At 46.5% G+C, this 23,150-nt stretch overlaps 1 protein-coding gene across 2 annotated transcripts in view; it reads left to right on the forward strand.

The window, feature by feature from the left end:
- Positions 1-23,150, forward strand: part of DENND2A (DENN domain containing 2A) — a 79,192-nt gene that overhangs the window by 21,440 nt on the left and 34,602 nt on the right. For both annotated transcript variants that reach the window (XM_033099098.1, XM_033099099.1), the window contains exons 2-5: positions 5,013-6,166; positions 16,200-16,327; positions 17,760-17,881; positions 22,790-22,990. In XM_033099098.1, the coding sequence (XP_032954989.1) occupies positions 5,139-6,166; positions 16,200-16,327; positions 17,760-17,881; positions 22,790-22,990 (1,479 nt within the window). In that variant the 5' untranslated portion in view covers positions 5,013-5,138. The remainder of the gene's footprint in view (positions 1-5,012; positions 6,167-16,199; positions 16,328-17,759; positions 17,882-22,789; positions 22,991-23,150) is intronic.

Consider the following 23,150-nt stretch of genomic DNA (forward strand, 5'->3'; position numbering starts at 1 on the left):
TTATGGTAATCTAAGTCACAGAGTACTCCCAATTAGTAAATTAGTCTAGGGTTGTCACCTAATTAATGATTTTTAACATGAGAGACAAAAAGGAAAGGGTCCAAGTTTGGGGGGAGCAGCATTTTCCATTCCTCTGTGAGTTCAGCAATGCTGGTGGGCTGATTGCTGAGTGGATGGGCTTCTGTGCTCCCTCAGTTTCTTCTCCTGAATCCCACTTGAACTTGCTTCTCAAAATACGGTATCAGCTGTTTTTCTAGAGACGGTGGTTTTGGTACTAGAAGTCACTGTTGCCCAATGGGGAGCGAGTTCCTGTAATACCGTGTTGTGTAAGTGTTCTTTAGGATCTTGAACCTCAAAGCGCATACATGATTCTCTGTGTGTTACTTTGTCCCTTTTGGGGAAGCTGTGTCTTCCTGGCAAGTATAGGGAAACTGTTCCCTTGGGGAGAGAGCTGGATTACAGGACTAATCGTGACCAGGCCCAGCCCTGGGTGCGGTCCCTGAGGGCAGACAGACACTATGTCTCACTCATCTTTGAATCCCCAGAGCATCCGGCGCAGGTCCTGGCACCCATTCACAGTGGCTGTGAAAGAGGACGCCCGCTTGAAAGAAGAGCGTGGGTGGAGAGCGTTGCTGCCTCACAGTGGGTCTGGTCAGGGTTGGGGCACAATGCAGGCCTGAGGCGGGCGCCTGTGGGGAGTGGCCGCTGTCCTTGCCCTCTGCCGGGGCCTCCGCATGCAGGACAGAAGAGCAGTGTCTGTCGGCCCAGCCAATCGGAGAGGCTGCAGAAGCTTTGTGAAGCATAATGAGAGGGGCAGTGAGTTCCTTCCTGTCCCTGAACGGCCTTTCAGGGAAGGGAGAGCCCTGAGGCCTGGCTTCTTTAAAGAACTGGGCTTACGTTCAGCATTGATGTACCCCAAAATGTAGGGTGCTGCGTCGCTGGGTAAGACGACAGCTGAGCTCCATCCCCTTCCCAAACACACGCTTTTGGGGACCTGTCTGTTTCCTTCCTTGATTTTTTTCAGCTCACCAGTCCCTAACTCCCACTTTTTAATTTCTCCTTATTTTCTCTTTTCCCCTCTGACTTCCTTCTCCTTGTTCCCAAGAGTTAAAGCCCAGTCCTTTGATTTCTTGGAGGGAGGTAATTCCCAGGCCAGGACCTTGGACAACCACCCTGTCACCTGGCAGGTAAACCATCCTGGGAGAGGGAATAGGAATCTTGCAAACTAGAAGGAGTTGGGAGAGGAATTCCCTGGAAGTTCAGTTCAGTGCAAAAGAAACGTGAATCTCCACTATCTCAATACTCCTTAAACTTCTAGCCAAGGAGTTACCTCCTCTCCATCAGGAGCGATCAGTCGTGCGGTGTTCATGCTTTACAGAATTGCATGGCCCATTCTGTAAGCATTTTCTTTTCTTTTCTTTTCTTTTTTACTGTTTTGTTTTGTTTTTTGTTGGCGTTTTCCTATGGGTCTCATCTTCCTCGCTGCATCCACCTGTGCAGTGTTCATTTGTCCTCACATTGAAAGACACAGATACAGTACACAGATACAGGGACTTGCTATTGAAATAACATCTTAATCAGCTACTTCAGTTCTTTCCCATGTCAGACAGCGGAGTATTTATAAAACTGTTTCCGTCCTGAGGCTGCTGCTTTAGTATCCACATGGTCCTTGTCGTGTTTCAGGTTTGAGATGCTCAGTGGGATTCCTGGCTTTGCTGGGACCATCTCCTACTTTTCCTTAGACCTGACAGAGGACCTACTGGCCAGGCAGTTCCTCCTCTTGGGTTTGGAGCCACCTGGAGGGGCTCCCCATGCCCAACCCTGAGCCAAGGACAGTGGGTGTACGCCCGCCATTGGAGCCAGCAGAAGAGGAGAGTACCTCTGTGTGGATATTAACACTTTGGTGGGTGGTGTATTTCTTGTTTCAAATAAAATAACAGCTCTTCTCTTCTTTGATGGCTGTTAACTCATCATAGGTTCTCAGAGAGTCTGAAAAATGATCGGGTTACGCTGGTATTTATGTTTTTCTTTTCTTTTTCTTTTTTCTATAGAAGCCAAATACATTTATTAAACCTACTTTCAGCCAGGCAATTAGAGAGAAAGACATCTATAACTACAGAGAGTTCACAACCTGCAGAACCACTTAACTAGGCAACGCTAGGTAAAGGTGACTTCAGTTTGTTTTAAGTGAATGAGGCCTCCATTTTGAGCTACTTATGTCTTGCTTTCTAAGGTTATGTGTTTTCTGGAAATGTTCGTGACTTTCATACACACATATGCACACGAGAAGAGGTTTGTCCTGGGGTCGGAGTCTGGATGGACCTCAGGATTCTGGGCCCTTGCGCCCCTCCTGCGTCAGGTTTCTGAACGGTGCCGCCCTGTTACCCGCCACTCCTGGATGCGCTCCGTCCAGGGTAAACAGCGTGGGGTGTGGGCCCCCGATTGGCTGTCGTGGCTCACTGAATGTGCGTCCTTGTCCCCCAGACAGCTTGGAGCGCCTCTCCGTGCTGACATGATGACAGTGTGCAGGCTGGCCAACGGCAGACACAGCCAGACTGAAAACCCGAGCTACAAATTGGCTGACAAGTCAGAACTCTTCTCCCCTGAGAGCGAAGCAGTTGGCGCAGACCCTCAGCCTCCTTCTGTTCCCTCTTCACTAACCACACTTCCTTGATCGCAGGAGGCGTTTCTTTTCTGGGTCACTGTGGTGCCCCTCCTGTATCCTCTCCATGTGCTGCGCTCGTTAAGAACCTGACACCCAAGTGGTCAAGGGAAGGTGTGCCCAGTGCCCGGTGCTGAGACCCTGCCACGGCCGCTTCGGGCAGTATCCGCATCTGTGCGTTCCAGCCCTGGGTTTGTTTTCCGAACGACCAGGGTGCGCAGGTCTGTGAATTATCAGTGAGCCCTGAATCTTTGCACCACATCTGTCCACATTCCCGCTTTACCCATCTCAGAGGAGCAGGGTTGTTTTCTCCTCAGATGGCTCCCTCTGATGTACTCCCTCACATTCTGGGGGGAGTTGGCCATCACTCAGCTGTTTGTAGCTGTGGGCCTCAGTCCAGAGCCCCTTCTGGGGCCATAGAAGCCCAGAAACAGGAACTCGAGAAATTTCGGGTGCAGCACTAGGTTTAGGTCAACTGCCCTTGGTGTCATCATCCTTGCTGCTCTTGCTTGAGCTTTACCAATCCAGCATGGTCTTCCAGCAAGCCACCCTTTTTCCTCTTAGGTTTTTATTATTTGTTTTATTTTATTGAGGACCAGTGTGTTTTTCCAGGGCCCACCAGCTCCAAGTCAAGTCGTTGTCCTTCAATCTAGTTGTGGAGGGTGCAGCTCAGCACCAAGTCCAGGCGCCGTTTTCGATCTTAGTTTCAGGGGGCACAGCCCACCACCCCATGTGGGAATTGAACCGGCAACCTTGCTGAGAGCTCACACTGTAACCAACCGAGCCATCCGGCTGCCCCTCCGGCAGCTCAGCGGCAGCTCGTTGTCTTCAATCTAGTTGTGGAGGCGCAGCTCCCTGGGCCATGTGGGAATCGAACCAGCAACCCTGTTAAAAGTTCGCACTCTAACCAGCTGAGCCATCTGGCTGCTGTCCTCTTGGGTTTTTAGATAGGACCTCAGTGATGGTGACGTCACGCCAGAGGTTTGGACTCTTATTAGACAACAACGATAATCGTTACAGTAACACCAGTTACCACTTACCAATATCAAGACTTAGAATGTATGCTGTACTCTGGGTACATTACATACATTAAGTCATCCGTTCATTCATTTAATAAATAGTTAATGACTACCTACTAAATACTGGGCACAGCTAACAAGATGAATTAGGCCTCTGTGCTCCTACAGTTCCAATCTAGAGAAACGAGATAGGGATCGTATTTTAAGATGAAAAAAAAAGAAGCCAAGATTCAAACCCAGGTCCCTCTGACTCTAAAACCGTGTGTTTACCTACTATCACGTGTTTAACAGTACATATGATATTAATGGTTATATATTACATCATCATTTGTCACGAAGCATTTGTCACTAAACTAAACCTGAACAGTGTTTTTATGTATCTGTCCTCTCATCATCTTGCTACTACTAGTACCGTCAAAGCAAGGACTTTAACTTCTGCCTTCTGAACTCTTAGTAAACGATCAACAAACTAATTCTGATTCTGACTAAAATCTGAATTCACGCTAGTGTCCTCAGTGGTGACAGGACGATTAAAAAATGTGTTCTTTTTCTGTAAGCGCTCTGTTATGAATGCTAATTGTTTATTCAAACAAGGAATTCTGCTTTGGTAGCCATATTTAACATATAAAAATGTGTTTGCAATTTCACAAGATTCTAATTTATGCCGAGCCACCAACAGCAGCAAAACAATTTGCGTTTGGAATAGAAAGCTAAATAGTAACAGGATGCATGAATTGTGTGAACCTTAACTGCAGTTTCAGAATTCCTCTATTGTTAGATCTATATATTCAGGAAATGTGCACCATGAACTTGGTCCATGCCTGTTTGCTAATCTTGGCACATCTAAGGTCATTTAGATGTAAATCTTTACTCTCATGACAGTTCTCCTATTTTCATCAGGGAAAAAGCTAACAGTAACGATAACCGCCACTTCTTGGACACTCAGGACATGCAAGATGCTTTATGTGGGCTGGCTCACCCAATGTTTATAGTCACCCTGTCAGATACATATTATTAGTAGTAGTCCCATTTCACAGATGAGAAAATTGAGATTTAGAGTAGTTAAGCAACTGGCCCAAGGTGACAAAGCTGGTCAGTAGTTGAGTTAGGATTTAAACCCAAGTCTACTGGATGCCAAAATCCAATCACTCCTTTCATTCCACCATGCTGTCTTCCCAAGAAAAACATTGTGATTTTTTTTCACGGTGGTTTCAGTGTTTGTGATTTGCAATTAGCATATGACATTTATATCTAAGTTCTAGCAAGTCTCTATGACCAGCCAAGAACAGTAACCAAGAATCCCTCACCCAGTGTTTGTCTTTCTCGTTTAGGGTCAAGGTGGAAGGTCCGAAGGCTGGGGAAGACCCTCGAAGGCAGCCCTTTAGGTCTTCCTTTCCTTTCCTAGAGACTGCTCAGGACTCACCCCTAAGGAGCCCGTGGGAAGCCTCCGTAACCTGATGCTTGCCTCAAGAGTAGACTGTTTTCACCAGAACATGTTGAGCTCTAATATGATCATCAGCGACCCCGCTTCAGAGCTCAGTGCCAAAGAAGCCAGCAGGACTGGCAGGAGGCTGCTCGGCGGCATTCCCAACTCCTGCCCTCCTGCCCGCGGCGGGGCCCGGCACAAGTCCCTCAGCATAAAGGACAAGATATCAGAATGGGAGGGGAAAAAGGAGTCGCCCACGCCAGCGCCTGCACCTGGCAGGAAAGCAGACGGGCAGGAGGATTACCTGCCGCCCTGTGTGATGAAGAGAGGTAGTGACGGTGTGAGGACGCGGGTCACGGAGGCTCAGAACGGAGCGAGGTCGGACGCAGAGAGCAAAGAGAACGAGCGGAATAAAGGGGCAGTGGACGTCGGGGCACAGGACGCAGGGCGGAGGCTCGACGGCAGCCAGCCAGCCAGGGAGCCGGCTCCCAGCTCGGGCAGAGGCCGGGAGCCGAGGCTTGGCAAACAGCGCTTTCAGAATGATAACCTGTCTGTGCTGAAGCAGGTCAAGAAACTTGAGCAGGCTCTGAAGGATGGGTCGGCAGGGTTGGATCCCCAGTTACCAGGGACGTGTTATTCCCTGCACTGCCTGCCAGACAAGGCGGAGGACGGGCCCACCCTACCTGAGAACCGTGGGGGCGCGAGTGGCTCAGAATCCAGGTCCCACCACTTGGATCTGGAAGCCAGAGAGCCCGCCCTTGGGCCTCCGGAGGGGAGGAGAGGCTCGTACGGAAGGCCCTGGGAGCAGAGCCTGGAGAGTGTATACAGGGGCTTCCCCTCAAAACCCTTCATCAACCCCCTGCCCAAACCGCGGAGGACGTTCAAACACGATGGAGAAGGGGACAAGGATGGGAAACCAGGCATCAGCTTCAGGAAAGATAGAAGGAACCTGCCTCCTCTGCCCTCTCTACCTCCCCCGCCCCTGCCCTCCTCTCCCCCACCTGCCTCTGTGAACAGAAGACTGTGGAACGGGAGACCGAAACCCAGTGCGGACCACAGGTAGGTGGCGGCCACTGCTTGAGTGGTTTATGCTGCAACACGGCTGTCTGTTCTCAGCCTAATTATTCATTTTCAGAAACTGATAAATCTTGTAGTTAGTCAAGACTCCATAGCTTAAGGTGGTTTATTGATGAAACGTGGGAACCGATGCTTCCGGTTTGCATAGTCATCTGCTTGGTTATCTAATAGTTTGGATGTAACGTGTCCAAACCTAAATTCTCAATCCAGGCCATCCCTAAGCATCTCCTCTCAGAATAATTGCCATCTTGTTAAATGACATCAGCCTTCATTTTGCTTGGACCAGAAACCTCAGGCCCATCTCTGATTCCTTTCTTTTGCACGCACTCCTATCTAATTCCTCAGCACGTCCTTCGGTTCTAGTTTTAAATGTTGTCTTGAATCTGATTACATCTCATCCGCTGCTCCCACCTTAGTCTTCTTGGATCCACCCAGTATATTTCTCCCTCAGCGAGCAGGGGAATCTTTTAGAAATATAAATTAGGCCATGTCATTCCCCCACTCACCATAGTCTGTCAGGATTCTTTTGGATGCAAAGAATATAATTTCTGATTTTCTCTTCCAGGGGAAGAAGATTTATATATTCTAGAATTTTATGTATGTATATTTATAGTATATAAAAATTATATCCTTTTAAAAATGAAATCGTGATAGTCTTTTTTTAACTTGGGATATCATTAAAATGTTTCAATGTTACTAGCTTCCTTTTTTCTTCCCCACCTTTTTTTTTTTAACATTCCTTACATCATGTGGCTCAACCATATTTTATTTAGCTATTCCCCTACTGATGGACACTTAGGTTGTTTCCAGTTTACAAATAATGCTGTGATGAGCAGTATGTAGCATTAAAGAACGCTCCAGAGCCAGAGTAGTTACTAGATCTGCTACTTACTAGCTGTGTGAAATTGGACAAGCGACTAAATTTGGCCTCATTTTACTTGTCTGTAAAACAGTGATAATCATAGTAACCACTTCATAGGTTTGTTGTGAAGATTATTTGAATAAATATGTATAAACCGTAAGTTAAAACAGAGCCTGGGATATAGTAAATGCTCAATAAATGTTAACTGGGTTTGTTTTTCGGGCTTTCTTTTGTTTAATTAATTAGGGTATGTATTTCTTTTCCAGTATCAAGTTGTTTTCATTATTTTAACTTCAAAATGTGTTTTAATATCTAGTTGACCTTGCGAAAATTTCTTATTGTTGCTAATAGTCAGTTGGTCCTCTTGGACATCCTGCATGTATTATCATGTCATATGACAATGACCCTTTGGTCTCCTATTTAACAATTACAAACCTCTTATTTCCTTATTTTCCTTTTTCAAAAATGTCTTGACTGTTCTTGCACGTAGTTTTCTAAATGTTCTGTATATCACTAACAAATTTCACACACACAGAATATATGTTAGTTTTTTAATTGGATTTCTATGCATTTGCTAAGTTTATCCCTAAGTATTTTATCTTTTGTTGCCATGGTTAATGTCCTCTCTTTTCTCATTACTTGGTCTTTGTATTTATGAAAGCTATTTATTTTTTTCTATTATTCTTTTAAAAGACACCTTAGAGAAATCTCTTATTGTTTCTAATATTAGTCAGTAGATTCTCTTGGACTTTTCTAAGTATATAATCATGTTGTCTGCAAAAAATTTTTGTTTTATCTTTTTCTTTTTAATTTATACCTTCTAATTTTTTCTCTGACTGAATTGCACTGGATAATACTTTCAGAACAGTATTAAATAATAGGGCTGAGAGCGGTGGGCAGCCTTATCTCTCCCCTAACTTTAATGGTAATGTTTCTGTGTCTGACTCTTTAAGCACCCTTGTTTGAGATATATTTTAATGTTATCAAGGTAGTGTTCATTTATATTTATTTCTTATTTTATTAAGAGTTTTAAAAATTAGAATTGGATATTGGATTTTGTCAAATCGCTTTTTGGCAACTTGATACAATCCTGTGGTTCTCCTTTGACCTTTTAATAGTGAATTTCTATGCTAGTATTAATCCATCCTTACATTTTTGGGGTGAACTCCCATTCGGTCCTGTTTTATTATTCTTGTAATGTCCTACTAAATTCTATTTGCTGATATTTTAAGATTTTTGTCTCAGTATTCCATAAATGGGACTGATCTAAACGTGGTATTTATTGTACTATCTTTATCAGGCTTTGGTATCAACGAGATCTACAGAAGAATTTCGAGAATTCCTTCCTCACGTTCTGAGAAAGCTGGAGTCCATCTCCAGTCCTGCATCCTTTCCCAAATGAGTGCCAAGCCCAGGGCCCCACATACTCTGGTGGCTTTTTGCCCCTGTCCCCCGTGCTTCCTAACTGCAGCTCTTCCGTGCCCTTTCTGTGCTGTTCCTCCAAAGAAGCCCACCCTCCCAAGGGCAGGTGGATTCTGGGAACTTGGAGTCTTTCATCTGTGTCATCACCGGGCAAACAGATCAACCTGGTGAATAGTTATTCCCATTATCTTTTCTCCCTTAGCTACCATCTGCTCTTTCAGTCTTTCAGCATTTTCTTTAAAACCAGCTAAAGTTACTTAGTTTCAGTCCAAAGATGAAATTTTTCTTGGCCAGTTTGAATATGGTTGCATCAGCTGTGTTTTAAGAATTTGGGCTTTGGATTTTTTTGTTTTGTTTAAAATAGTACAATGTGGGTAATTAGGGCAAGATGTTCACTTTCTGCTCTTAAAAAATAAAGTGAGCTCTTTCTAGTGGTCCTATGTCTCAAAAAAAAAAAAAAAGAAAGAAAGAAAAAGCTCAGCTCTGAATTTGGCACACTTACCACCCTCTCTGAGGCAGGAAAGCCAAGCCAAGATTGAAGAAAGAAATGATTAAGGATTTTGAGGTTATGAAGGTTTAGAATTACACAGCCAGGCTGTGTGCATTAGAGAATGTATTCAGCTTATTTTCATAGGCCGATTAGTCTACCTCGGCAACAGCCAAACCAGTGAATTCAGATACTCATTTTGAAAAAATGTAGTTTTCTTTCTCTCTTCTTATTTTTGCCTTCCCTTTTCTTTCCCCTTCCTCCTTTTTGTCTTCCCTTCCTCCTTTTCTCCTTCCCTTCTTTCTTCCCTTTCTTCTCTCTTCTTTCTTCATTTCTCTAAAGCCCCAGGAAATTAAATGCAAGGACTTAGGCCTTCAATCCTAAAATGGAAAATGAGAGACCCTCAAATGTCAGGAAATTCCAAAGATAAGGTTCCTACAGCAGCATTAACTTGGTTATGTATGTTTTATGGTGTGCATTTAATAACTTTGGCAGGAATGCCTGAAGGCCGACATTTAACAAGGAAAGTTACTATTTTTTTAAGTATAAGCAGCATCCTGAATCACATGTGTCCATCCACCCAAAAAGATTTAACTTGAATTCAGGTTTTTCATTTTAGTTTAATTTGCTCATATGACAGAGTGTTTAGATCTTTATGAACTCAAATAACTACATTGACCAAAATTTGTTCAACTGGTGGTTTTGGCACTATGTAGATTCAGCCTTTCCTTGGGGCTTTTAGCATAAGACTTTCGCTACTTCCTGAGGACATGAAGCCTCGGTCATTATATGGCTGTGAAATCAGACTGTGCTGTTAGTGACGGCGTACTTTCCATCTTCTGTGGAACTAATAGGGATCCCCATAGCTCTCCGGCTGGGCGCAGCCCTCAGCTCCCATTAGTTTAATGGCTAAAGTTCACTTCCCAGCCATGCTGGGGTCTGTCCCGGTAGTTATGAATCTATCTTAGTTAACATGACATCCATGAGGTAACTCGAATTACTGTGTCTAAAACCTGAATGTTTAAAATCACAACTAGTTATGTAACCTCGGTGCTATGGAAATGTTCAGCAGGGGTAGTTAGCCTGTCATGGAAACAGGGACAGCCTGGAGAGGAAGTGAGACTGAGACCTGGGGTTCCCAAGGGGCAGACCGGGAGCTGGGGGCTCAGTTTGAGTGAAAAGCAGGTGGAGACTCTGGAGCAGGGAGGCCAGCAGCGGGCGTCGGCCGGCGGCTCAAGAAGGCCGTGAGCCTACACGTCTGCGGGAGCCACGCTCTGGGCAAGCCCTGGGGACCAGGCACGGAGTTCCGATGCCACCTAAGAGGAGGAATCGGAAGCGTGTGAAAAGCTTTAAGGACAGAGACATGACCTGCTCTGCAGCATGGAAACGGGAAAGGGTACCAGCAGCAGCATGGGTAGTTGAGAGGGTGAGAGGGTGAGCGGAGGTATTGGGGTTACCTTGTGGTGTGACTGCGGTGGGTATGGAGAGAAGTGGTTGGATTCCAGGAGTCCTTTGCAGGTAGAACTCTTGTTGATTGGTTAGAAGTGGGCATTAGGAGAGACGGAGATTTGGACAGGATGTAAGTCATAAATAAATATTCGGATGGATAGTAATGCCCTTTGGTGAGATGGCAGCGCTGGAAGAAGCGCTGGTCCTCGCCGGGGAGGGGGTGTGAGAGTATGCGTTCAATCTTGGATTTGTTAATTTTGAGATTCCTGTGCATCATCCAAGTGGAGATGCAGGACGACCTCTGAAGTTAGCATTTCACTCACAAAAATATGGAAAAGTCACAAAGAACATTCAAAATACTACTTGAAGTCACAGTGTTTTTGAAATTTGGATATTACATACATTGTAACCCACCTCAGAAAACTCCAGTGGACCCGTGGGATCATTCCAGCATTTCTAAACCTGAGAAGTACCCAAATTACATAACTTGAGGGCTCAGGAAGCAAACGGGCTGAGAGGAGGTTGCATCCCTGTACCAGGCTGTGGGCTCCCGAAGGCGGAGACTTCCTGCCTTTGCTTCACCAGCTGTGAGCTCTTTGGGACCTTAGAAGGCGCTTATTAAACAGGTGGACGGGATGTGGAACGAATGTGGGAATGTTTAAATGAGAGAGAAGCCAATTGAGATGTGGTTATCATTAGCCTCTTGAAATTTCCTTTCTCTCATTCATACGTAAAGTTTTTAAACCTTTTTTTTTCCAAGTTGAATCTTTGTATAGAAAAGACTTCTCTAAGTGATTGGATGGTTTGTTTTGTCATATTTTTCCTCTTTGGGGAGCCAAAGCACCTACCTGAGCCCCAGAACCAGAGGATTCACAGTCCTTGGAGGTATTTATGCAGATTAGAAATAATGCCTGGGACAAACTGTGTAAAGCCATTGCTTGCAAGGATGTTACCAACAGATAATGACGGCAAATCAAACTTTATATTTGGAACTCTTTCCTACTGATCTAGACACAGTCTGTAAAGATTTCTGATTTCTCCTTGATTTTGTATGGACCGTGGCTTCATGTTAATTTAAGAGTTTCTTGGCCTTTCAGGCTTCCTACATAGGAATTAGTTACCTGAAAACCAACATTTTCATACAGAAATGAAGCTGCTATTTAAGAAACCTTATGATGAATTATTTTGCAAATTAAATAAGAGTTTTGCAATGCGAATAACCAACTTCTAATCAGTTTTTTTTTTAGGAAGTTTGTAAGTTTTAAAAATTGCACTCTTCTAATGCTGTTTAGACTGGTGGTACCTTTTATGTGTTGGGAATCAAAGGCGACTATGGCTGAACTCTTGTAGTAGCCTCTTGTCCTTGGAAATATGGAGGGATCATAAAAAGAACTTTCAAACTATGGCCTGAAATCCTAGGGTGTGTGATAGCAGCTATTTGGATACAGGCCAATCCCATCCCAACAAACCCCAGCAGATAAAACCCGGATTGTGTTACATACGCTCTACGTAAGTGAGCCATCCACTGGGACTCGGAGATCGTATCGCGTGCAAACATCTGTATTGTGAGGGCGTTCATTAAAACATTTGAACTATTCAGACATTATTTCATGAGTACTTTATAATAAATTTTCATTTTAAAATTTGGCCTATGCAAATACTGCTTCATAGTCACCTCAAGTGAGATTTTTAAAAAATAAAAACTGTTATAGAACTCTGTCTGTGGCAAAGCAAGGTATAGCTGCAGCCCCTTTCTGAAATCAAAGAAAAGGCCAAGCTTAGCCAGGGCCATGCTCGAATTCCAGACAGTCAAGGCTTTCCCTGTAAGCAGTGGCCACCTCTCTCTGTCCCTCTGCTGCCAGGAGTGGGGCTTCCTGACAGAAACTGCCCAGCTCCCAGGGACGCAACCCCTGCCTGTCCCCTCTTTTTTCTGTGAGGGTTTGTAGCTTCTCTTCATAGCGTAGTTTACTTACATTATGAGGGAAATGGACGGCTTGCTGGGTAATTCGCAGTAACGTGTAACATGGTTTTGTGTGTAGAGTTAGTTCAAGTTCCTAACAGCAAACTCTGGAAACTCGTCCTGTTTTAATTTGCGGGCTGTGCCTGCAGCTTTTCCCCTGCGTTGCCTTATTTACACACACTGCCCAGTGCCTGTGTTGTTCAGAGCACCAGTCTCCAACCGCACTCCCTGGCCCAGCACTTTCTCCCAGTGTGACCTGGAGCAATTCATCTACCCTCACTATGCCTCTGTTTTCTCATCTCTAAAATGTGTACAATAGTCGTAATTCTTCACAAGGTTGTTGTGAAGTCTGAATGTGCTGATCCAAGCAAAGCCTTTAGTTGGTACCCAATCAGTGTTGCTGAATGAATGAGTCTGTGGTCTCATTGAAGAGTTTGCATCTTCCCTACCACACCTAGGAAGCATGCATGCTGAAGACTCTAGCTAACCTCATCTGATGAGCTCACCTGGGGAACCCCAGGAGCGGGGGCCCACTCCAGGCCAGTTATTTAACTCTGCTGTGGCCACAGACCACCACCTCTCTGGCTCTGGTCAGATGCCTGGTCCATGCCAGCCTGGGCTAATGGCAGCCTGGACGTGGAATTGTTCAAGGTGGGTTCACAGAACGTCACATTCCCATCCTAGAGGAAACAGCCTAGACCTGCTTCCCGCCCCCTGACCCCATCGGCTAGAACTCTGAAGCCAGATCCTTCCTCTCCTGGCCGGACACCTCAAGGGGAGGGCGAAGGGCCTCGCGGATTGGTAGCCCCTCCTTTTGGGTTTGAGCTTCTGTTATTAAGTCAGAACCATGGTGCATAGATGACAGTTTCAGCCTCGAGGCCTGAGTCAAGGCCACTGACAAACCGTAGACACCTAGCCTGGAAGCTTCCAGCTTGGCCCTTCTTCGTGCTCCTGCCCTAAGTTCAAGTACATAAAGGAGAGAGGGTGGGGTGCAGATAAGGGGTGATGAATTCAGATGTGGAGAGCCTGAAGAGAAAAAGCCTTCGGAAACACAGCCCAGAGAGAGGAAGAAGCAGCAGCGGCTGCCGTTGATGCCACAGGAAGTGGTGTCTGAGAGCGGAAGTGGAGTTGGGGCAGCACTGTACCGGGCTTCCCAAACCATCTGCAGAGCCTGGGTGTTCTGTTGCTAATCCTTTGCCGAACAACACGGTTGTAAAATAAAATATAATAAAAAAGAATCACCAGAGAAATGAAATGAGAAAAGACAACAATGTACAAGTCTCAGTTTAAAAAAAAAAATTATTCTGTCAAATTGCTTGGAAAGTTTCTAAACATTTACCCTCAGTTTCTGTACTTAATCTTATCAAGGACCGGTTGCAAATACATGGCCCGCCAGCCCTGGGCCATGGGATCGCAGTTTGAGCACCGCTGCGCTATACCGTAGAAACAAGAGGTGTCATGTCAAGAAAAGTGGTGCCATTTTGAAAAGGGGAGGGACAAGAAAGTGGTTAGGTTTTACCAGAAACTCACTAGTGACCTGTAGGGGACAGTCTAAGAAAAAGGATGCATAAGATGTCAGGTGGAGTGGGTAAAGGAAAGAAAACCCGGTGAACTGTGGTAAACTAGCACACAGACCGTTTCTCCTCCTCTCCCCAGTTAGAAACGTTGGCAAGGAAGGTGAGAAATAGCAGAACTACAAGGGTCATTGCTTCAAATGAAAGTTTTTCAAGATAGAATAAATCTGTGCATGTTTACGGACAGAGAAAAGCTAGTAGAGAGGGTAAGCTTTAAAATGCAAGAAATCCCCAAAGTTTGGAAAGCAGGCAGCTGGCCTCTGCCTGGTTCTGCCATCTCCTTGCCCGACGCTCTCCGCCATTGTCCCCTGCAGGCCAGCCTTGCTAACTGGCTGTCCTTTTCACAAATGCACCAGGTTCTCTGTAGCCACAGGACCTTCGCACATGGCCTTCCGTCTTCTTGGAATGCTGTTCCCCCGACTACGGTCTTTTTATCCTTCAGGTCTCAGCTTCAATGAAGGACTTTCTCGTCGAGGCCTTCCTCGATGCGTCCATAAGCTAAACGGAGTCCCCGCTTGGTAGTCTCACTTGCAGCAGCCTGTTCTTTTCTATCATTGCACTGAACCCAGCTTATTCTGTCTGTGTTGGGGCTGGCTGTGTCTGTCTGACTGCCTCCCTAGAATGTAAGCTCTTTGAGGCAGGAATCCTATTTTAGTCACTCTCTATTTATGGAACCCTAAGCACAGGCCTCCCACACAGCAAATGCTCGATGTAAAACCTTTGCTGCACAAGTGTAATAAAAGGACCACGGCAGTCATAGTAATAGCTAACATTTATTGAGAGATGGTCAGGTTCTAAGGACTTTATACGTATTCTCTTTTCTACTCTTTGGACAATCCTATGAGATAATTACCATTTTACAAATCCGGACACTGAGTTTCAGCCCAGTGCAGTGGTCCATCCAAGGTGAAAAGGCTTGTGCATGAAGGATCCTGGATGTGTATCCAGGTGCGTTTAAATCCTGGAGCCATCAGTGGGGCACTTTCCCCAGAGGTCGGAGAGAGATTGGAAGTGTGAGTGAAGGAGCAGAGGCACTAGACCTTTCTACGTAGTCAGCTGCAGTTTGCTGTCTTGCATGTCGAGAACGCTGGGCTAGACACGTGTGAACAAACCATGAGAGAAGTGCCGTGACTCCTGAGCCATGAAGAGCTGTGACCCCACGCAAGAAGGAGGGAAGGGCCAGGACCAAGTCAAGGCCAGCTAGCGGGGGTGGGGGGTGCCCTAGTCAGTATGGGGGTCCTGCGTGTTCATGTAACTCCATTCAAGGGGAGACCAAGTGTGTCGAGCAAAAATTCCTGACACGTCTGCTTGGAAGTAGAAAGCCTCCAGTGCCTGAGTGAGCCGGGCTATTCTGCTCCATCTGGGGATGGAAAATTCTGGTTAGTGTGGAGAAGGGTAAGGAGAGAGAGAAGGAAACGGGGCAGGTGGAGTGAACCTGAGAGGTGGCTGATGTTTCCTGTGTTTCCCATATGACCCATCTCAGGACCTCCAAATGTTCAGTAAAGTTACAAACATCATAGAAACTCAAGGCTGTGTGTATGTGTGTGACAGAGAGGTAGAGCTGGGCTGGATGTCACATGATGATCAACAGCGTCAGAACAGGGACCACGCATGTGCATGTGGATGTAGGGTGGAGTGGGGGTGGTAGAAAGCCATAGATGAGCCAGGCCACAGACAGGGACTCGGCCACATTTGCACAGATCTCGGAGGCGCGAGGTGGGGTATCTCATGGCCTCTGGGTTTCATTCTGCTAGTAACTTGGGTGAGAGAAAGGAGGAGGTAACCAGGCCTCTGGTCTGCTCCGAACTGGCCCCACTTCTCCTTTCTAATTATTAGCGTGTGCTCTGCAAAACCTTATAGGACATCTGGAAGTCCAGAAAGGTACAAGTGAAGAGAAGCCATGAGCCACCCCTCGGTCCTGAGATAGCAGCTGTGTATTTCACTTCTTTCCCTTTTTTTATTTCCATGTGTATGTTTGCTTGAAAAAAAAATATGTGTGTATATGTGTGTGTGTGTGTGTGTGTGTATACACACTTTGCTAGCTTTACTTGGCATAATAACATTAACATTCTTTCAAGTAAAAGCAACATCTCATATCTGAGGATTTTGACACCTTCTTACAAAAATCAGAGTTGATTTCAGTAATAGAAATTTTTGCAAGAAAGAAAAAAACATTTTTGGTATATGTTCTCTGAACCAGCCTAATTTGATTCAAGTTCTTGCTTTTTTTTTTTTTTCCCCTCCCACCTGGTGCAACCCAGAAAGTCCTATGAGTTTGAAGACCTGCTGCAGTCTTCGTCTGAGAACAGCAGGGTGGACTGGTACGCGCAGAGTAAGCTGGGGCTGACACGTACTTTATCGGAGGAGAACGTCTATGAAGATATCCTCGGTAAGAGGCCAGCGTGTTTGTGCGGACAGGAGTCTGCCTGTGAGAAGGCGGGAGAGGGCATGGGGCTGGCTGCTTGTGCTCCCCCCCACCCCCCGCTACACACACACACAAACACTCGGAGACATATGTACTCACATCAATGAAAAGAGCGACCCACGGTGGAATATGTGAGAAAAAGTGGGGCTGCAGGGGAGAGAAAGGGCTGGTGATAAACAGCCAAGGAGATAGTGAGGTGCTGCGGGCAGCATTTGAGACCCCGTGTCCATGATTGAGTCTGGGCTCTGCTACTTCTTAGCTGTATGACATTGAGCCGGTGGCGTAATGTCTCTGAGCGCCTCAGTTCTCTCGTCTGTGTGCTAAGGATGATGGTCGCTACGCCACCGTACAGGGTTGTTTGAGGGCTAGAGGAGATGGTATGAAAAGGACCTGGCTTAGAACTGATGCTCGGTAAACTGTAGGGATTGTGGAATGAAGGAAAACTAAAGACTGCCATAGTCCTGAAGCTGCAGGAGTGTGGCAGTTCACAGGGCATCCAAATTCAGACTAAAGAGAATGTCTCCCACTGAAAAAGGAACTTGAGCCTAGCTCTGAAGAATTCTCTCAGATTCGAAGGTAGAGCTCAGATTCAGTTTGTTGGCTTTTAAATTCGGTGAGTTACATAGTCTTCAGGGAGGACCACGGCTTTAGTGAGGCACGAGCACAGAGGGAGGGCATGTGCTTAGCTGAGCTATTGGAACTGCACCATAAACTATTGGAGTTTCTGTGTCCACGCTGCTGGAGATGGGTTCCTGCCAAATCGGTAGGCTTCCCAGATCCAAAGCGGGGATGAGATCTGGACTTCTCTTAGCAGTGCGTACCTGGCAGGGAAGCTGTCAGTTACAGGGAACAGAAAACCCAGCTGAAACAACAAAGGGAGCTTTTTGGCTCATGTGACCAGACCTGGCTTTGTGTTCCTTGTTCCTCGTAGCTCGGCTGAGCTCCATGCTCAGCGGGTTGTACGTGATCCCCAGGACGGCTGCCCTCAGCTCCCTGGAGGGAGAGTCTGTGCCTCGCAAGTCCCAGCAAAGTTCCCGAGGTTGACTCTGACTAGACTGGTTTAGGTCCCTCGCTCACTTTCAGAGCCCAGGAATGCCATGTGTGATTGGCTTAGACGCCAGATCATGAGCCCTTCCTGGAACTGGTCACTGAGGCAGTGATCGGGAAACTCCGATTGCCGAAAGCCCTGAAACCAGAGTGGAGTTAATCTCATCCGTCTAAGAACGGGATAGGTGGGGAATCACCCCAGAGAAAATCAGGGTGTATTACAAAGAGTAAGGGTGACTGGATAACAATGCATCAGATATCCCCACTGGAGAGGCCAGGATGTTCGGTTGATCCAATGAGAAAAACATCTCAACGTTCCCAGTTCCTGACCCATTACTTTCGACCACAGACCCGCCAATGAAGGAAAACCCTTACGAGGACGTTGAATTACATGGTCGCTGCCTGGGGAAGAAGTGCGTCTTGAACTTTCCTGGTTCTCCCACCTCTTCTATCCCTGACACGCCCACCAAGGTATGAGCCCCCAAGGGAGTGTTGGGTGGTGAGGGCTCCCCAGCACTGTGACCTTGAGCAGCCTGGAGCTCTGGGCTGTGCTGGAACGCCAGGCCACCTGCACTCCAGGCTGCCACAGTTGGTCATTAGCTGCCTGCCTACCCTTCCTGCCTCTAGTTCTGGAACCCTCTGCTCAACAAAGCTTCCTAAAGTATCACTTTAGCTTCTGGGTCAGAAACCTGCCCACTGAGTAAATAAGATAGTGTGTAGCCATACTACACGGCCATGAAGAAGAGTGTCCTGCCACGAAACAAACTAAAACAGAACTGAAAGGCGTGCTGCAGAAGCAGTGTTTCTATAGCATGCCACCATGTGTGAGGGGTTTTAATGAGAGCAGATACCTATGTGTAAGCTCTTCTGTGTCTGTGCTGTAAGGATACCTAAGAATGTGTAAGTGAATACCTCTGCGCCATCGTCTCAGTACCTGGAGGTCAGGATAGAAGCCTGGCTTTTTTTTACGGAATATCCTTTTGAACCTTTCGGAATTACGTACATAAAGGTAATATAACTGTTTACGTACATGATAATTTCAATCTATTGCCTGTGGGACTGAATTCATATCCCTTAGCAGAGCAATAAATTTCCTTCATAATGGGTCCCTCAGCACCCATTACTGCCTAATTTCCCACAGATCCTACATACAAAAAGCCCCCCTCCAGCGAGAGCCTCCTAACTGCCCCTCTGATATTATAGACCCAGGCTCGGCAAACTTTTTCCCTAAAGAGCCAGAGAGTAAATATATCATCTCCATTGTAACTACTCAGCGCTGCCATAGACAATATGCAAACAAATGAGTGCAGCTGTGTTTCAGTGAAACTTTATTTATGGACGCTGTATTTTGAATTTTATATAATTTTTACCTGCCATAAAACACTATTTTTTTTAGCCATTTAAAAATGAAGCTATTGCTGGGGTGGCCAGTTAGCTCAGTTGATTAGAGCGTGGTGCTAATAACACCAAGGTTGCCAGTTCGATCCCCACATGGGCCACTGTGAGCTGCGTCCTCCTTAAAAAAACAAAAATGAAGCTATTCTTAGCTCATGGCCTGTACAGAAACAGGTGGTGGGCCAGATGTAGCCCAGAGGCCGTAATCTGCCCACCCGTGTGCTGGGTCATTTCTACCTCTGCCCTTGGTGCTTGCCTGGACCTCTCTCTCCCCATCCTTTAGGCTCTCTTCAATCATGCCTCCCTCTGGAAGCTTCCAGGCCATCCCAGGCCCTGGGGACTTCTTCTCCTCTGCTTGCCTGTAACACTCAGTGGGCTAAAGCATTCATTTCACACCACATTGTATATACTGCCTTGTGACATCTCTTACTTTAATGATTTGAATTCTGATTTAAGTCATATAATAGATCTTAAAAACATCTCCCCAGCTAGATTGCAATTCCTCAAGCTCAGAAAATATATATATTCTGTTTCTTTGTGTCGCCCATAAATAGTTGTTATACAGTGTTCAGGTGTTGAAGACATTCAATTAAGGAAGACCAAAACCAGGCTGCAAGTGCCAGCTTAAAGCTCATTCAAAGGGACCTAAGAAGCCATCGTCCTCTCTGGGCTCCACTGGAGGTCGGCCTGGCTGGCAGGCGGGCGGGTGGGGTCTGCACATGAGGTCTTGGGGCATCGTGGTCACCAGTCTTCCTGGAGAAAGCTGAGGGACAACCTGCCATGAAGGGGGATCTCACAGACCCAAAGCAATTGCTCCAAAATGCGCCCAGACGAATTAGCTGTTCTTTCCTACCCCTGTGGAAAGGAGTGTCATCGTAAATAATCCATGACAACTGAACATTAACAGTTTCTCCTTGCTTTTGAAATGTGTTGTTTGTGTTTGCGTTGGAATATGGATACCTTCAACGTGTAGGAAGCCTTCATTCCCCACAGTGGGTAAGGCTGGCTTAGAAGAAGAAGGAAAGGCTGTCACCCCCAGTCTGTCCCCTTGGCATCCTACCCAGCTCTACCCCGTTCTCCACTCTGTGTGGGGAGTGAACTACATCGCCTCTTAGGAACCATGAAAAACGTCCCTCCCAGAGCAGCTGCTTCCCTAATACCAGGGCACAAAGGCTTAGTTAACCCTTTCTTCCCCTTCCTGCTGGGCTAGAAAAAACCTAGGTCCTCTGTCCCCAAACTAGCTAAACGAGAGAACCCGGAGTCCAGAGGCGGCTGTCCCACAGAAAGACAACCCCGTCGTCCAGGCACGTGACTCAGCCATGATGCCGCAGGCTGTGTGGGTGCTCATTCCTCTCCTCTGCTCTCCCGTCTGCTGTCTGCTTTGTTCCCCCATTCTGGGGGGCGGTTGCAGACTCCCCCACTTCCTCCATGTAGCTCCTCAAATACTCACAGAGCATCTGCCACATCTGGGCTACATCTGGGACCTTCGAACTTGCAGAAGCAATCCCTCTGTGGTGACCTCCTCTACCAGCCATGGAGAGGCCGTAAGACTCCTTTGGGGATTTTCACTTAATTAGATTGCGCCTAGTGCCAGTAGGGAGGGAAGGGTCAGGGGGACAGACCTGCCTCAGAAGGGAGCAGAGGTGCAGCTGGGGGCAGACGCTAACACTTGCAAACACACAGTGCAAGGTCCTGCTCACCTGTATTTTCTTTTTTCCTATAATAGATTGTGTGTGTGTGTGTGTTTGTGTGTGTGTGTGTGTGTGTGTGTGTGTGACAGGTCTTTTAAACAATTACATGTAATCCCAACACCCAGAGATAACCACTGTTAACACTTTGATTTATTTCCTTACAGGCTGTCTTGCACTCTGTGTGTGCGTCTGTGTGCGTCTGTGTGTGTGTGTGTGTGTGTGTGTGTGTGTGTGTTTGCTCATTAAAAATTATTTGGGATTATATGGATTATATTGTATAAACAGTTTTGCTGCTCTTTTATACATATTTATCATGAGTATTTCCCCATGTCATTAATTTCTTTTTAAAAACAATTTTTATTACCTGAACAGTATTCCGTCATTTTAATGTAATGTTGTTACATTCCCTTAGTGTAAAGTCCCAATTGTTGTCATGTGCATGTATGTCTTCCTGTGTTTCTGTGTATGTATACTTAAGGGAGTGTCTGTGCATGCATGTAAATACGTGTACCTGTGGGCCTCTATGAACAAATGTGTTTATTTGTGTGAAAGGCATCTGAGTACTTCTGGGGGTGGCCTCTGTAAAAGAGAATAAGAAGGAGGTCGCAATGGCGGTAAGGAGGAGATGGGATATTTTATATCAAGGACCTGCTGTCGGTGTCTCCTGAGGCACTAAGACAGGGACAGTAGAGAACAGGAAGGAGTTAAAGCATTAGCCACATTCACAGACAAGAAGGGTGACTGAACCTGGGCTTGAGTCCAGGTCAACCCGCCTGGGGAGGCACACAGCTTCCTTGCAGCCCCCTCCTCTCCACCAAGGTGCCCCCTGGCCAGAGACCATGACACTTGGTCTCTTGAAATAACTCAAGAGATTTCAAAAGAGGGTCCTTGTCTGCTATTCCCTTTTGGACTCTGCAGATCTTCTGTTGAGTCCGTTGTGAATCTGAAGCCTGTGGGATCAGGGAGAACTCGGTGCCTCTGTGACGGGGCGAGGGCCTCTGTGAGGCCGCTGCATAGAGACATAGGGATTGGGCGTGTCATCGTGTGGACATTTGGTGGGAGGCCCTCTGATCAAATCAAAAGCTTTGATCTTCCCTGGACCACCTCTGACACAATCGTCCTTAGGGTCCTCTAGTGAATGACCTTTTATACTGTAGTTCAGGTTTGGCAAAGTACTGCTGGTTGTCTGGTTTTGTAAATAAAGTTTTATTGGAACACAGCCATGCTGACTCATTTACATATTGTCTGTGGTTGCAGAGTTGAGTGGTTGTGATGAGACAGTATGGCCCACGTAGCCTAAAATGTTTACTGTCTGGCCTTTAAGGAAAAGCTTGCTGACCCGACTAGGTCCAAAATGTACGCCTCTCTTCCAAAGGCCTTCCGCAGGCAGTTTGACGTCTTCATTGGTGTCTCGTCTCTTCCACAGAGAAGTCAGTGTCTTCACTGTTGTACCAGCTCTTTTGTCACTTTAAGCCATGGAGACGCTCTTCAGCCTGATTTGCTGCTTCTCGCCTCCATGCCTCTTACCAGATGGTGCTGTGTACTTGCTATTGCTCTCTTCACAGCCCACTAAGCCCTCTTTTTACCAGTTAAGTTGCTACGGACATTCCACCCCCTCATGAAATCTCCCTGGACATTATTTGGTGGCTTATGTCGGGTGCTCAGGGATACACCGGGACCCCTTTCTCCAGGAGTGTGACCACTGGGGAACGCAGCCCACACGCAACCTCCACCGTGCTCCCTCAACACCCTTTAGAAAGTTCTGTTTTGATTCCTTTCTGTCTCCTTTCCTCTTAGATCTTTTCATAAGTCAGATCTTTGAGCAAACACTATCACCATCTAAATCTCTAAGGAAAACAGATACCTGCTTTTTTTGCCAACAATTTAATATGTGATTCCAGGGCAGTGAAAGAATTGGGGCCATTTCCTTGGATTTCATTGCAGATTGGATTTGGTCTTTAAGAAGGCAAGGTCAAAGTTAGGCTTAGGTCTTATAATTCCCAGTACATTGTGTCTTGGATTGTCAGAAAGCCTCGCCTGTAAAGGTGAGGGATTGAGCCAGGTGAGTTCCCATTTGTCTAAAAGGAGAGACTGAGATAGGTCTGCATCCTTTATCTGCTGATTTTCTACCATTGGATGACAAGTGTTGATTGATCGCTTGTTAGCATAGACAAAGTCAGTGTGCCCTGGGACCCAGCTTCCTTCCTCTATCTCAAGTGTTCTCCGTCATCCCTTATCTCTCAGTTTGTCCCTTCTGTATTTACCTATCCTGCTTTCTGCTTTCCCCTCACAGCATTCCTTCTCCAAACCTGCTTTTTTCCGGCAAAATTCAGAGAGGAGGAACTTCAAACTGCTGGACGCTAGGAAGCTGAGTCGTGATGGAGCTGGGTCCCCTTCCAAACTCAGCCCCCCCTCCACCCCCAGCAGCCCTGACGACACTTTCTTTAACATTGGAGAGCTGCAGAATGGCCGGAAGAAGAGAAAGATACCCAAGGTAAGGCTCGCAATAAGCTTCATGAGCAGGTATGCGGCCTGCCCCACTTTCCTGCCAAGGAAGGCTGCCGACCAGCCTGGGCAGAGGGCAGTCACTGGGACCTCTTCTCCCTGCTCCATCACAGGCCAGGTGGACACGGTGAAGCCAGCAGGCTCCGATG

This window comes from Rhinolophus ferrumequinum, chromosome 26 (genome assembly GCF_004115265.2).
Source record: "Rhinolophus ferrumequinum isolate MPI-CBG mRhiFer1 chromosome 26, mRhiFer1_v1.p, whole genome shotgun sequence".
Lineage (NCBI taxonomy): Eukaryota > Metazoa > Chordata > Mammalia > Chiroptera > Rhinolophidae > Rhinolophus > Rhinolophus ferrumequinum.